Genomic DNA, 16,811 nt, shown 5'->3' with positions numbered 1-16,811 from the left:
CTCCCCCCTTCGAATCTAGTTTAAAGAGTTCATGTGTGAATTTTCATTCTTAAAACAGTACATGATCCTGGTGTAGCCAATTAAAAATTACTGAAGTCTAGTCCTTGGTGAATGAGGATTTAGTCTTTGGGATCATTTTATATTGAGCTATTCTGTTGAATCTAACAAGAAATGCATGCAGCTAATATCAGCTGCTTTGCTTACTGATAAAATAGTTATATGTTATTGCAGGAAATGAGAAATGAGCTTTATGGGTGGTTTAAAAACCTTTTCTTATGAGTTATTTTTTAGAAAGCAATGGTATGATGAAAATAAGATTCATTGTATTTATTTTGCAGTGTTTTCTAAAGATGAAACCCAAATATTTAACATTTAATGCAGCTAATGAAAAGTGTGTAACTTTTGGAGGCTCTCTTCCATCTATTTCAAGTCAAGCTGAGCAAGGTATGATGGTGACCTGGGGGCACTTTTACTATGCACCTTTTCTTCTAAATTCAATATAGTTCTGCTTAAGCATTTGAGCATAAAATCACTTAGTTAACTACAGGCATACTGGGAGCATTGTAAAAATCCAAGACTAGTTAAAAATGTGCTATTGTTGTTTGCATCACTGGAAAGATAACATGGAAATACAGTCAGCAAACATTTGAGCAGCTTCTCTGCATGATCTTAACCTGTTGCAAAAGGAACTGTAAAACCTTAAGGCATTAAGGGATGAGGATAAAAGGGTCACTACTGAATGAAGAAATCCTATGTTTTGCTTTGCAAGTTAAAACATAACTTAGACTGTAGACTTTGCACTATGAAAACCACCTTAGGAGCTGCTTCCAAGACAAGCTCAGCTGTCTGTGTGCGAATGAGATGGCAAACACAATGCCTACTGGAGCTCATAGGACCCTCTGTGTTGAAGTGTGCTGAGCAGTTTGATATGGCAGTGTGTCTACATTAACAACCTGCAAGCTCTCCAGGACACTGATAGGAGGATGGAAGCCAAGGGGACTGCAAAACACATTGCTGTTCCACTTTTGGGACCTGCGTCTCAGCTGTCACATAAACTAGAGTCATTGAGGTAAATGCAGTGAGGAGGAAGCGTGTTCACATTGGCCACAAGTAATAGTCATCAATAAACTGCTGAATGGGACAGCTGTATTTGCATCTTGTGGATAATTAACAATTACATACCTGCAGGTATATGTAAAGTAGCTCAGTTGAATTCTGCGTATTTTCTTTCTAAACAAATAACCTCTTGCCAAATGGAATATGGAAAGTGGACTATGGAGGCCACTAGCATAACTGCAGGCAGCAGCTGTGATGTAATTTCTTTTTATTACTGCTGTTATTGGGGATGAATAGGGTTGTAAGTATGCAGAAATACACATCTGAGACCTGTGTGGTTTTGCATTCTTTTAAGATTGCAAAAGCATAGCCGTTCTGAAATGTCACAGAACAGGATTGTTTGTCTAGTTTGGTGCATATGGAAGTGGTTTTTACTGTTACTTGTTTATTTTTCTTTCCCCTCTGTAGTGGAAAAGAAGGCAGGCACAGTCCTGTCAAAGGAGCATACCTCTTTCTCTAGGCTGCTTCTGCTATTCCCAGTGGCATTAGGTGACTGGCTGGCTCTGATGTGTAACTCTTCAATGGCTTTGTCTAGCTCAGAAAATAGGCTCTGGCTAGTCTGGCGTGTAGCCAATAGTTAACACACGGCAGTAGCTAATTACATAGCTTCGATTTGTCTTCCTAATCTAGACAAGCTCAGTGAATGCCTGGTGCCTGGGGGGGTTAACAAAGCCCATTGTTTTGTGCCAGAATGCTCAGTAAGAGGAGTCCCATTTAAGGTTTTCCCTTGTTGCTTTTTTTTCCAGCTAAACCCAGCTTCCTTTGTCCTGTTCTGCTTTCTCTGATGGTGGGGTGGGCAAGCTGCCAGAATCCAAGAAATAGTTCTGATTTATGGTGTATATCAGTAGGAGAGGAAGATGGGAGGTACAACCCCCACCCCCCCTATCAATTCAGAGAGGGCAAGAGGGAGCTCTTTATTATTTCTGTAGGAAGACAATAGAAGATTTTGCAGACCTGTGGAAAAGCAGCTTCTGAGATTTGGCTTCAGGTGCAAGAATATGGAGTAGCAGGCAGAAAAACAGGTTAAACTCACTACCTGCTCCTAAGCTGAAAATGTGGAGGACAGATACTAATAGTCTGCTCCTGTCAGATAAAATCAACATGAAAGGTGTTATCTTATGGATAATAAGCATTTGTCAATCATAAAGGGCTGGGAAAATTAAGTTAATAGAAACAGGGATTGCGTTATCTTATGTGAAGTGTTTTTTTCAGATGTTTACTGTTGTCTCAACCACAATATGTACATTTACTGTTTGCCCAACAGATTATATAACATCCCTGCTTCCTGGAATGCCAAAAGATATTTGGATTGGTTTGCAGTTTCTCTTCAGCACAAGGGAAAACAAATGGATAGATGAGAGTAGACTGTTGTATAGTAACTTTCACCCGCTCCTGACAGGAAGATTAAGGAAAATTCCACTGGATGTAAGTTTTGACTTTTGACTTCTCTTGACTATTGAGTAATGAAATTTGGAATATTGACCATATTAAAAAAAAAAAAGGGGGGGAGGGAAAACAAAAAATATGTAGCAGACTAAATCCCCCAGTTAGTGGTTCTAATTTCAAACTGACAGTATGGGAGTTCTGTTTACCTTTCACCTTTAGTTGGATGACAGCTTCTGAACTGAGATACAAAACACTGATGGGGGGAGGAGAAAAGCTGAAACAGCTATTTCATGACTCTTCTGGGACTTTTTTCAATTTAAAGACTACATGAAAACAGTCATCAAAAAGGTGTCATTAATAACTCTTGGTTCAGTTACACTTGGAATGCATCTGTAAACCATTATACAGGGGTATTTTGCTGGCTGCCCTACCCAATGTGAAGCATAATAAATATAATCTAATCACACCTACAAACAAGATTTATTTTAAATATTAAATTATTTAATATTCTTGCCTCTGTATATCTGATGAATTCTTTTTGAGTCCAGGCATCTGGTAGTGTTTGTAATGTAGGTAAGATGTATTGCACCAGTCCTTTGAAACTTCTTAAACAAGTCCCGACAGGTCGGGTTCTCCTAGCCTCAGGTTACTTCACCTTCTCTACACAAGTATGTTTATGCCTTATTTGAGCCTGATAAGCATATTTCTGGTTTTCAGCTTTTTGATGAAGAATTTAACAATCAGTGTGGTGTAATCCTCAATGATCCCAAATCACAGTACGTTGGAACATGGAATTTCACTGCTTGTGCTGACAGGCACTTCTTGGGTATATGCCAGCGGCCTATAGGTAAGTCAAAATAAATTGCAGCCAGAGTTTGCAGAGTTAAGATGTATATGCATATGCCAGGAGACCTTTTCGTGAATGTAAGTTGTTGCACTTGAAGAGCAAGATTCTTGTAGAGATTGAGCAGGTAAATTTTGGAAAAGCAGAGTGTAGGGGATGATCAGGGACCTATTTTGTCAGCCGTTCAGAATTTTCCCTTTTGTTTTTCAGAGCCCAGTGCAGAGAGAATCTGTGTTCCTGAAAGACATGGTGGTTTCAGTGGAACCATACTTCAGTAGACAGGGCTTTACTGTTCTGTGGGTATAGAGGTCATGTACACCTAGGGATGGGAAAAGTGACTCCTTTTTCCTCTTCAGAACTGTAGAAGTGTCCTCTGAGTGAGGAGCCCTGGGACGGAATCTCAGAGTATTTCCATACTCCTTAAACATATCTGTGGGTTTTAGCACTGTCAAAATATGAGGTATCATATACTCTTAAAACAGAAATTGGTCCCCATGGCAAACCTTAAGGGCATGCATGGAGAATGATAATTTGGAGTGATGCAGCTTTCCCTAGCTTCTAACAGAGCCATACAGATGCATGAGTGGGTTTTTTTAATCTGAACTGAAAATAATATTCTGATGTAGCTAGGTGGTTTGGTCAATGCCAATTTCTGGAATCAGATCAAGCACACATAGCTATTACACACATTTAATTACTGATATGGGCTAATGTTCAGCATAACTTTTTCTGAGTGTGTTCTTCTATGTAAATAATCCTTTTAAGTAACTAACTTCCTGTCTTCTAAAAAAACCACCAAAACTCAGGTGTGCAAAACACCCAAGAATATACCCACCTTCATTCTCAAACAGGCAAAGATATTTCCCTGCCTCATGGCCCTCATGTAACAAACAAAATCTTTTTCTGTGCCAAATGCTTTAGAAATTCCAAGTTTCCATATTAGAAGTGTGGATGGAGGAGATGTCATAAAAATTCAAAAAGGGGATTTTTACTAATAGGAGGTTGACAGTGTGTCTGTGCAGATCAGTTAAGTCTGGGATGGCAAAAATACTAAGCACTTCTTCCTTGCCAGAGCTGTTGAGGTGTAATGAGAAAGGTTTTTGAACTGTCAGAGAATGTGTCCTAGTGCAATCATCATTGTATTAGGGATCTAAGGATAAGTCAGGTTGGAAGGGACCTCAGCAGGTTGCAGGGACAGCTGTGAGACAGTCCACATTGCATGTGGTTTTATCCTAAGGAAAAAGATGATTTGCATTGCTTGGAAATCTTGGCATGATTGTGATTCACAACTTCTTGAGGCTTTAATCATCAGCAATTGCTTCGTTCAGAAATGGACACTTTCTTTACTAGCTTGTTTCCAGTTTGGTACCTCTTGATGTGTGACGGCACCCTTGGTTCCACAGTTCTTTTCTGTAGCTGTTTACTAAGTGAAAGCATTTGGCAGCAGACACAAACCACTTAAAACAATCTGTTTCAGCCTTGTCACTTTTCTGATCTATTGAAAGCTGTAAACGTCAAATTAATATTTTGTTCCTGTCTTCTTGGGTTTTGGAAAATGGCCCTGTATATATACTTGAGCCTATCAATCAGACATTTATATCCTGTTATTTATAGTGTTTGGTTTTTTTTTTTTTTATCTGCTCTTTCAATGAGTGTTTTTCTGCTTGAGATATTTCAAATGTCAAGGTTTTTCTCCTTTTTGGAGAGCAAATTTATTTTTGTTTGGGTATAAAAGGTTAAGGGTTACCAGGTAGGCATGCTTTAATGTACCATCCATGGGAATGTTTGCATCTTTTATTCACTGCAGTTGCTATGCACTACAGAGCTGTAAGCCTTCAAGTATGATGCTGATAACTGTGACAACACTCAGCGCTTAGAGCACAAATAGCAAGTTATACCCCTCCCTATGCAAGGTGGATTTTCTGAATTTAGTTCAGCACATGTGGGGGCAAAATCACTTCCCACTATACCCATGGATGGCAGTAAGGAGTTCTGGGACTGAGATCTGCGTAGACAAATTTTGTGGCCCATTAAATTCACATAAGTGTAAATCCACAGGCTCCAGAGAGATAAAGGAGTCAAGCTTAGCAGTTGCTATAATGCAGCAGAGAGCAGTTGCTCTCTCTGTTTCATGTATTTAATTGAAGTTATAGAGTATGTTTTTAATTCAGTAACTAGGGTTCTTAGCATTATTTAGCAGTCAGTTGAAAATAGAAAAATATAAAATATATGAACCTAAATATATGAACCTAAGTTGAGAGAAAGATATATATATATTTAAGGATAGATTGGCTGAAAATAATCCTTTTTTTTTTTTCTGCTTACATATTCTGTCTCAAATGTGAAAGATACTTGCTTCTAACTATAATTATTAGCATAGTCTACTGTTTAAGAATTTTTTTTTTCCAAGAGGAGTTCACAGATTTTTCTGTTCGTTACAGAGAAATTGGGAGTTTAAAATGTATTCCAGTGTTCAACCACCTAATAACTCAATTTCTTTCTTATGTATAGGAGCTGCTGATAACCAGACAGAGCAATTCCTTAATGAAACGTTGAGCTATCAAGATGTTCAATACATGATAATTCCAAAGAATGTGTCCTGGAATGATGCAATGGCTGCATGCATAAAGAACAAGATGCAGCTGGTTAGCATCACAGATCAGTTCCAGCAGGCTTTTCTTGCTGTTCAGGCTGCCCTTCATAATTACCCACTGTGGATTGGACTCTTCAGCAGAGATGTAAGTTTTGTTTTCCCTGCAGACTCTGGCTTAAGGTAATTTTTAGAGTTGTGTGAAACAGCAACTGGGACAAAGAGTGCAGTGAAATTATTTTCAGGGGTAGCTGTTTTCATTTAAGGTCTCAAGACTAATGTTTTAAATCTTCAGTTCTCCAAGCTATATAGTTGTTGAAGTCCACTGGATGGATCAATGAGGAGATAATTCTTCTAGAAGATTATAGGATGAAGGGAATAGTGTAGGGTAGCAGCAGCATAGGTCTCTGAATCATCTTCTCTTTTGTTAATGCATAATTAGTGGGGCCATTTAATGTCCTTGCTGCTGTTTGCAGCAGTCTAGAAAGACAACACAAAATGTGTTTTAAAAGGGAGCAACTAGAAATGGCAAGTAAGATCCAAAATGAGTCTTTGAACACTTCTGGAGATACATTTCCAAAGCCTAACTTGGACTCTGTTGTTGCTTCAGGTTATTTGTGCTTGTGCTTTAACTAAGAGGGAGACATCTCTGAGACAGATTAGTGGGGTTTTCATTTTCTCTCCTGTTTGCTTTGTCTTTGGACAAGTCAATGCAGGAGGTACTTCTTTGTCTTTTTTACCTAGAGGACCTCTTGAAGGTGTTCATTGTTGATGGAGAGCTTTCTCAGCTGTTAATGAAGTGGCTTGGGCTTGCTTGCAGGGTTTATCTTTTTTGTCAAGTCCATGAATCTTAAGATAATGTCAAGAAAAGTTAAAATTGGAGAAGTACCTTACCTACAAAGGTTAATGGTACTCACTCAGCATCTGTGGTGTTATATCTTCTGTGTCAGTAATGGGCTACTGAGTATTCTAGGCAAAGTAGGGGGAAAAATACAGAATATGCTTTATGGAGAATATTTTTAAAAGGAAAAAGGCATTTAATCTTAGTGAAGATGGGGAAACTAGAACAAAATATTTTCCCTCCTCTTTTGAATAATTATCTGTAAGTGAAGATCAAGTGATTAATTTGCTGCATACTATTCAGGCATGCACTGGCTTTTTACTATTGCAACACTGCTACTTGGGCACAATTGAAAAGTCACATGAAAGGAAATTATAACGAAACTGGTCCACAGAACTTGTTACTCCAGTGCTGGAATCATAGACACAAAAGAAAGATACAAGATAAATGAAATTACAAAGCAGCAGGGGGATTTACTGAAGAAAAACTGTAAACATAAGATTCTTTAAGGATGGTGTGCTTGTTGTGTGTGGGTTCTTTTTTAGTCCTCCTGCTTCCTCCAGAGGAGGAACACATATGCTTTATTAAATCAGTTAAGTATTTAATAGATTACTTTCAACTCAGTGTGGAGAAACTGAGACTGGGCCTTATTCTCAGATATTACAAATTTTCCAGGCCCAGATATTATTTCTGCCACTGATGTACAGGTGCAAATGATGCAGTTTGGGCATCTCATTGCCAGCCCTTCCTCCAGAAGCATAGTAGTTAACACCACATTGTTTGATAATTTGCCATCCACTTCAGCTAATCCATATTTTTGCAACTGCAAAATTTAAAATAATGAAGCCTGTTATATTATGAGCAGCAGAACAGATTGTGAGGGCAGTGGAATACTTTAGTTCTCACCAGAGACACTGCAGATATCTAGCCAATGTATATTATCATATCATTTTCTGTACCGAGTATTTTTTACGGTGTGAGCTCATCCCTTTTACTTACACAATTCTAGGGTGGAAAACATTATGGCTGGCTGGATGGGAAACATGTTAGCTTTAGTCGCTGGTCTGAAGATGATGAAGAAACAAGTGAAGAATGCGTGGTTTTGGATACTGATGGCTTCTGGAAAACTTCTGACTGTTCCTCTGAAAATCGAGGTGCTATTTGCTATGCCTCAGAAAGTATGTATCCTAGCACAACATTTATAAAAGCTGAATATTTCTTTTATTATGAAGCACGTTTGATAATTCCAGGTTGTAACTTTAAAATTAGAACTTTTTTAAACTTACATATCCTCAGGCTGATTTGCATGCCAGGAAAAAAAGAAAGAAACTTCAAATAGTGGTGTATGCACCTGTTGGTCTTAATCCATATGTTACTTAAAAATTAGTTCAGCATGGGTGCATTGGGCCGGACTGTACCCTTCACATTGCCAACTGATTCTACCTTTGTAGTGTTTCTGTAAGATTATTGTATACAGTAATCTTTCCCACTTGCATGTGGAAGAAGATTCAGCTACCTCCTGTACTATTTACATCTTAATACTGGGACCTCTTGGAATCTCTTCAGACACAGAAGTTTGTACAGGGAGCAGGCACATGACTACATGGAGAAGAAAGATAGCAGGTAGACACTGAATTGAAAGGTGTAAATGAAAGTCACCTGCAGTTACTAAACCTTTATAAATATATACTAATTATAACAAGACAAGGAGGAATATAGCAAGACATGTTTTGTGGGGAGATACATACATAGCCCATTTCTGAGAAATGAGAGAGATCATCACAGATTTCTTCCCTGTGAGACCAAAACAAATTATAATTTCTTTTTTTTTTTTTTTTCCCCCATGAGGGGACACAGTTAAGCCAGTTTTGCATACTGAGTCACAGTAAAGTGTATACTTGGCATTATGCCATCCTTAACTATTTTGTGTTTGTCAATCCAAGCAACTGGAGGAAGAGTCCTTCTCACTCCTCAAATATTAGATAAGACCACAGAACTAAGATGTGTTGCCAGCTATGCAGTAGCTTATTTATTGTGGTGATCTGCCCTCATACAAGAGGCAAGAAGAGCTTTTCGTTATTGGCCCACACTTAGCCCTTTTATGCAGGGATTTTATTCTTAAGCCTGTGTAAGATAGCAATTGCAGAAGGTCGTAAGCATCTGTATTCTTTGATCATGATTACTGCTGATTTTGTTACTTTAAAAAAAGCACTATCGTGAGGAAACTGAAAGCAAGATCTTTTCCAACTGGAACAATTCTGTGATTCTAAGACTACATGTTTAGAGGATGGCACTTAATTTGTCTTGAATGTTTTTAAATGGTGCCTGAAAGTGGTTTGTCGTGTGTGAGGGTAAGTGTTGTTATTAACAACTTGTGTCTTGAGTATCTTCTTTCCTTTCTTTAGAGAAGATTGAAAAAGAACAAGTGACACAAGTTAAGTGCCCACATAAGATTAAAAATACACCCTGGATATCATTTAGAAACAATTGTTACACTTTCATGATAACAAAAAATAGATGGAGAGAACTGAAGTCTCAAGAAGCTCATCATTTATGCAAGAAAATGAGTAAGTACTTTGTCATATTACAAGTATTTATGGACTTAGATCAGCTTGAGGGAGATGAGTTCTAGATCTGAGTCACTGTCTTAAAATGACAGCAAAGTGAATATTGAGGAAGGTTATAGCATTTGAAAATGTGCATTAGTTTTTCACTGCCTAATGCTATTTACACTACTCTGATAAAAAGTGCCAGAGCATGAGTAGAAAAATTCAAGTGAGAGAGAGATGGCTGGGGACTAATGAATTCTGAGATCTCAGAAAAACTGGAAAATTTGGGGGTTTGTTTTTGTTTTGTTTTGTTTCTCCTTATAGTATGCAAATTTTAAATAGAATGAGTAATTGATATCCCCTTGGCAACATTCTGGCTTTACTGTCACATGTACTTCATGGGTCTCCCCCTGCCCTGCTGTGTTGAACACTTAGGTGAACAAAGCAGACAGACTGAAAATAGTCAAATTTAGCAAAGCACATGAGCCTTTCCTGTCCATCCTGAACTAAGTGTAAGCTTAGAAATAGCTTCCTTCTTATATTAAACCATTGCTCATGGCACTTCAGATGTGCATCTTTCCAGAAACTGTTTTTATTTTTTGTGTACTGATTTCAAGTCAGCCTCTTTCTTAATACTGTTTCTCTGCTAGGTAGTTCAAGAGAGTCATGAAAGGTTGCTGATATTGGTCTATGTTCTATGAAGAGAATGTTTAGTACATACAACTTTATGTGGCAGTAGGACCCACAGATATCTCTGGAGCTATCTTTCACTTATCCACAAAGCCAGGGGAAGCACTGTTGATAATACCTGTGAAAATAGTTTTTGCACTGTTCACTTAGTCATTATGTTTTAAAAGCCTTGCCTTTACACATTGTTGACTCATGTGTAATAATTATTAGCAATAATAGGAAAAGAAAATATTTTGTAACTGAAAAGTCAATTTCTAAGAAAGTAATTTTAAAAAAATTTCAACAGACCCAGAAGCGTTTGTTCTGAGCGTTCGTGATGAAGAAGAGAATAACTTTGTTACTGAGCAGCTTCATTCATTCAGTGGTCTGGCTATGTGGGTCTGGCTGGGTGTGATTTATGATGACAGTGGTAAGATTTAAAGCTTTTTTTTCTTAATAACTGGATTGGAAACAAAAGTTTGCAGCATTAAGCACATTTCTTGCCTGTTTTGGTACACAAGTCAAAGTGAATGGAAACCTATAATAATGCTTTATATTTGTATTTATCTTTTAGAAGACAATAACCAGGCATGCTGTCTGGTTGAGTGATAGTTAGATCTACTATGTTCTGTTTAGTCTAGCTTTGATTTCCTTGGAAAGTAGGACTTAAAAGGGCCTGAATGAGTAATGCGAACACATGTAGCACTGTATGTGAAACTGATTTACAAGAACTTACATTATCATTGAATTTCTTCCAAAGTCAGTATCTATTAGTGTCATTGATGTATTCAAAGTTAAATGGTATTTGTACACATAATGCCAGCAATTTAATAAAAATGCAATGTTTTCAACAGATAAAGTTCTCAAGTGGTATGATGAAACTCATCTGACTTACAACAACTGGAGGCTGGGAAGACCTAACATAAAGAAGAACAGTTTTTTTGCTGGTGTAAATCTTGATGGGTTTTGGGATATTTATAATTATTCTCAAAGTTGGCATGCTCATCACTATAATGTGTACAGTATTCTTGCCTGTAAAATCGAAAGGGGTAAGTAGTAGAGAAGATGCTTGTGTAGTATTGGAATGTTGGATGAGGGTCATAAGTTAAGTTCTGCGGTACCTGCTATATAAAGCTTCGGTTTTGCTCCCAGTGAAACATGTGGCACAGCTGTCATGGGCTTCTGGGGTTATATGGTCAGTCTGTGCATCACTGCTGTAATATTCTGACCAGGAGGAATGTGTTTGCTGTACTCATCCATCAACTGCTCACAGTGTTCCAAGTAGTAAAAGATAACTTTCTTGATAGAAGTCACCTGTACTGAACACTAATGCTTGAGTTGCATTGCTATAGGTAGATTTTAATGTTTTCTGTATGTTCTTAGTAACATGAATAAAGTGCACAGAACTTGTCTTCTGATTCTTTGAAACAGGACCCCAACAGCACAAGCCTCCATTGCCAGAGTCTATTCCACATGGAAACAGAACATACAGGATCCTTCAGAAGAAGTTAACGTGGTATGAGGCATTGAGAGAATGCAAACAAAATAGGAGTGATTTAGCAAGTGTACACAGTGAATCTCAACAATTATTTCTAGAAGATATTGTCAAGCAGGATGGCTATCCTCTATGGCTTGGGTTATCAATTCATGATGTAAGTATATACTGTTGGTTATGTCAGTAACAGAGCTTGTGAATAGTTTTATGTACAGGATATGAAGTGTTTTCCAATGCTTTCTTCCAGTTTCTTGGAATCTCTGTTACATATAGTAAATAACCTACTTTTTCAATCCTGGGTAACATATGTGAAAGTTTATTAAAGTTTAGTGAATGTAGCCACACTAAGATATGTTTCCAAATCCTTGACATTTAAAGATAATACAGTGGTCCCACATGATTCCTTGCAGCACAAGCAAGTGCAATTTCCAGTGCTACCTTTAGAGAGTCCAGATGTTGTGGCTTTTTGTGGGATCAGATTCCATTACCAAATACAATCAGATGAGGCTGTACAAAGCCTGTTTAGTCCAGGTCAGGACTGGCCTTCCAGCAAGTTGTGTGTCCCTTCTCCCAGGAGGCATAGCAAGAGGCAGCTGCAGATCCTCCTCCTCTCTGCTGAGCCTTGGAGCCAAAAGCCTGTGGCCTTGACTCTGCCGCCCATGCTGGCTGCCAGACCTGGTCACGGTAGTTATCTGGCAGGAATATCCCCCTGCAGAGGCTTCTGGTGTCTGTGCATGCCTTTGTCTTTGGTCTGAATGGGTCTCTCCACTTCTGAAAACTGACTCTTCGTGGTTATGGGTTTGCAGCAGTGTATCTGAAGTAGGAGGTAGCGCTGCAAACTGTTCCTGAGCTGCCCGGCTTTACGCACTGAGGCCATCGGTTTAGCAGTTTGCAATGTATCTAAAACTGTTCATAGAAGGAAGGCAGACTGCTTAAGTGAAACAGCAGGATGAGAGGAAGTATAATGTTCGCCATAGAAAGATACCAGACACATTGCAGGTTTAAACTTACAAACATGCCAAACTTTTTCATTTCCCACAAATAAGAATGATTACTGTGTTAAGAACTGAAGGAAAATGCAGGCTGTGTCATACATTTATTTAGTCTGGATTTAGAAAATGAGGCCACATGCACTTCTTTTATCACCCTACAGTGGATAAATACTGCTACGTGACTTACTAACGACTGAGGATTTAAACCACAACGATGCTGTTGTCTAAAAGTTGTGGTTTTTTTCTTTAATTAGGGAAGTAAAGCTAATTTTGAATGGTCAGATGGAAGTGACTTTGACTATTATCCTTGGGAATTAGAAAACTCAAATACTACTGAGAACTGTGTTCTGTTGGATACTAAAGGATCTTGGAACCGTACAAAATGTACAAGTGTTGCTGAAGGTGCCATTTGCTATAGCCCTCCAAACAGTAAGTGGTGCTTTTAATGTTTTGTGTAGTTGTCTTACATATTCTGTCTTTCCGTATTGTATTTAGAACTAGAAATGAAGGCTGAAATACTACACAGTTCTCTCTTTAAGAAGAGTCATCTATCAGGAACAATAAAACACTTCGTAATACTTCAGGAAGATTAATTCTCTCAATTACAGTGGTGAAAATCTAAAACAATCCTGGTCACATTTGGATCACCTGTGATACAAATTTCAAGCTATATGTATCTTTTTCTGAATCAAAATCCTTATCAAACACATACAACAAACTTCAAACCTCCCTGAAAGGCAAGAAAAAATGGTGCCTACGCCTTTGGGACTTGTCTTATGTTCGTTGTCAAATAAATGAATCTATGACACATGAAGGAATGTAAGCTAATTCAGTTATGGCTGGTGGTAGGAGAAGTAGTGCCTGTTAATACTTAACTGCCCTGTTACTACAAAGAGACTATGCACAAATTCCTGCAGCAGAAATAACATCTATTTCTTTGTCTTTGCAGAGAGGCAGTTAGAGCCAAAGGAAGTGAGCAGAGCGCCGGTATGCCCACAGATCAGTGCTGCCCTGCCATGGATACAGTATAAGGATCACTGTTATGCATTTGACATGGCGTTCTACAATTTTTCAGTATATAATGTGGAAGATGCTAAGAAAGTCTGCCAGAAGCTCAGTATGTTGAGACTCTTTATCACATCACAATTTGTAGTTAATCCATTGTTTGAAAAGAAAGAAAACCCACAACCAAAAAAGCTACACGGGTTCTGGTTCAGCTCTTACGCTTCTTTAGTTTAGGGAAAGTACTAGCAAGCTTTATCTTGGAAGCTCTGATACAGGTTCTTCATAAATTGCTGCAGTGTGCTGACAGATTGTTCAGCCCGCAGGTACTTGCAAGTAGAATGCAGATAGCCAGTGACAGAGGATTCAGAAGTTTAAGGCTTGTGGTTCGGAGGAAACCATTTTATCTGCATGCAATTAACTTTATTTATAATAAAGTTAGTGCTATTAGCAGCATTTTGTTATTATGTCCCTGCTTTAGCTGCTTGCTAATAGGGAGCTTGCTAGCCTAGCAAATTATTCAAAGCATATACTTTAAAGACGTTATTAAGGCACATGATATCACTAAAAAACAATTTTATGTCAAATTAAAAAGAGTATCTCTCTTCTTTGTTAAGCTATGTGGAAAATTGTGTTGCGGATGATGTTTAGCAGTCTCATGTACATTTTTTAATCATCTTAGAAGCTAGAGACTGTAATAACTTTTACTGAATTATCTTAGGATATGAAGTTGAACTCACTGTGTAGGATGAAAAAGAAAAGGTGCAAGTAGTGCCAGTCCTGGATGCAGCTTTCTGTTGAATCTTATGTGGCCTGGCAGTTGAAAGAGAAAGTGATCTTTCTCTAAATTAAGCTTCTGGTTTATATTTGTATGTACTTGTAAAGACTGGGTACACTCTGAGACTGCCTCCAGTACACCCCTTCCTTTCTCTTATTCCTTAATTACTTTAACACTGTATATAAAAACCTGAGCAACAATGAGGGATTTATTTAGAAGTTAACTTCACTCAGCAAAATGCTGAGCATTTGTTCAACTGTGTTTTGGAAAAGGGTTTATTACTTGGACAAGACTAATAATTGTGAATGCAGCATATCTTTTGATATCTTCCATGTATGTAGTCTACAGCTGCAGTAAGTTTACTCTCCTTTTTTTTTTTGTATGACCTGCTTGAATACCCAGTCATTTGAAACCATCTTGTATAACATACTGTATTGTAGGGAATGAGAAGTTTGTCTTTATTCTGCAGGTTATTTCAAGCTAATTTTACCAGCCCAGATTAGCAAATCTTTTCCAATAGTAATTGTTCCCACAGAAAACTCAGTGTACAAGCACCATATAAAAAATACAAATCTGTGAAGTTGCAATTCTGACTGGTTTTCTCTTCCCCTTAGATCCTTCAGCAATCCTTCTGACTATAGTGGATGCTGAAGAAAACACATTTGTGAGCACACACATAAAGGAAAATGATCTCATCACCAAGAATGTATGGCTTGGCCTGGCTCAGAGCTCTAAGGGTAAGAAGTAGCAACCACATGAGTGGACTGGAGGTGTGACTAAAAGTGATGTGTTTGTATTTATGGGTTTCAATATATGGCATAGGTAGTCACCCCTGTCTCTTTCAGCAACATAAAGAAATTAGTAGGTTGTGAATGACATTGTGTAGCATTACAGCATGTCTTGGTAATCTAAACTAAGCATTTTTTTTTTTTCTCCCAACAGGTCAGTCTATGAACTGGCTTGATGGCTCATCAGTCAATTATGTCAACTGGGAAAATAAAACTGCAGAAGTCAATGAAAAATGCAGTGTTATCCTGTCCACAACTGGCAAGTGGTCCAAAGTTGACTGCAATCAGAGTCAAAGCAGAGTGGTTTGTAAAGCTCCTTTAGGTACGGAAGCACAAATTTTAGCAGAGACAGCATTCTAATTATTATATTCAGGATTTTCTTCTTTTTGATAGGGAAAGTCTGTGTTGAAATAGTGGAAGTGCAAGTCACAAAAGAACCTAACAAGTACCTCGGCCTAAACAAGAGCCTTCTGTTGCTGTTTGGCCATAAAATTGCATTCAGGGATAAATTCTTTAGCAATTTACTTCCCTTACCACTATATATTTAAAAGCTAAGGGAGAGAACTGAAACTTCCACTTGAGAGAGAGCACAGAGTATTTGCTACCACTTCCTTACCACAGGGTCTCTCTTATGGGTGAGTCCCTGTAAGAAGGAACAGAAAAACTATGGCTTGTAAGAGATGCTCAATAAGCAAGCACTGCAGATTGTGTTTTCAGCATTGAGGAGTCCTCTGAAAATGGCACTTCGAAACTCCAGAAAGACTCAGCCCTCATGTTACTTCCTCATACTCTGCTCTGTACAAAGAAGGCAGTTACATGAGTATAAAGCAAGCAAGCTCCTGACCAGCGGAATCTTTCTGATTTTCTATACATTTTCACTAACGTAGAAATGCAGGACTAGATTTAACTTCCAGCTGCTAAAAAAGATCTCAACAAGATCTTTTCGGTCCAAGGGCAATATAGTTCCCTTCCACTCCAAGGGAGTCCAAGATCTCATTCGATTTCTGAAGTATACAAACCCTGAAAATACAAGTATATGAAGTATACAAACCTTGAAATGAGTGCAGCATTTACTAGGAAGTTTTTCTGACCTCCAGAGATCCCTTCCGTCCTAAATATGACTAGGAAATTAACAACAGAATGACCAAAGATAAGCTAAATAGATGCTGTTTCAGATGGGAACCTGACTTCCAATGTGATGAAGGCTGATAGTGCCTTAACTTCCATTAAATGCGTGCAGTGTTGTGTAAAGCTGCCTAAGCATCAACTCCATGACTCTTAATAACTCATAGTAACTAAACTCTTAATAGTAATAACTTAAACTCTTAATAACTACTTGTGTTTTGTTCTGTTACAGGTTCTAACCATACTGGAGTGGCTGTAGCATTTGCCCTGCTAATTATCTTGGTGTTTGTTGTCGGATTAGTGTGGTATCTCTATAAAAAGAAGCGTCTTCACTGGAGTGCCTTCTCTTCTGTGCGCTACCAAAGAGGGATGAATGATGATGAAACTGATGATATGTTCACAAAGGATAACTATTGAGGAGCTGTTCTTTCTGGGCAGTTTAGCATGGATTTCACTGTGTGAAGCCATAAGGAATGAACTACTTGACGTTTTATTACTTCTTTTTTGGAAAAGTAATAGTAAGGTTATTAATGGGGGCTAAATTTTGCTCTTTTATACAAGTGCAATTTTTATTCCAGTACATGGAATAAAGTGGTAGTTATTTACATTTGGCCTCAGCCACTTAAGTGCGAAGTA

General features: G+C 38.1%; 1 protein-coding gene across 1 annotated transcript; it reads left to right on the top strand.

The window, feature by feature from the left end:
- Positions 1-338: 338 nt before the first annotated feature.
- On the top strand, positions 339-16,592 carry LOC103780305 (lymphocyte antigen 75-like; the record flags this gene model as incomplete). The annotated part of the gene is made up of 14 exons (XM_008947969.1): positions 339-444; positions 2,381-2,541; positions 3,220-3,349; positions 5,852-6,084; positions 7,787-7,955; positions 9,183-9,344; positions 10,303-10,425; positions 10,850-11,044; positions 11,427-11,647; positions 12,737-12,911; positions 13,432-13,599; positions 14,877-14,999; positions 15,205-15,372; positions 16,408-16,592. Coding segments are annotated over 14 exons (2,319 nt in total), but the record flags the coding sequence as incomplete, so codon positions are not given.
- Between the last annotated feature and the right edge of the window lie 219 nt (positions 16,593-16,811).

This window comes from Merops nubicus, unplaced genomic scaffold (genome assembly GCF_000691845.1).
Source record: "Merops nubicus isolate BGI_N331 unplaced genomic scaffold, ASM69184v1 scaffold49789, whole genome shotgun sequence".
NCBI lineage: Eukaryota > Metazoa > Chordata > Aves > Coraciiformes > Meropidae > Merops > Merops nubicus.
This window is presented reverse-complemented; position numbering and strand designations above follow the sequence as displayed.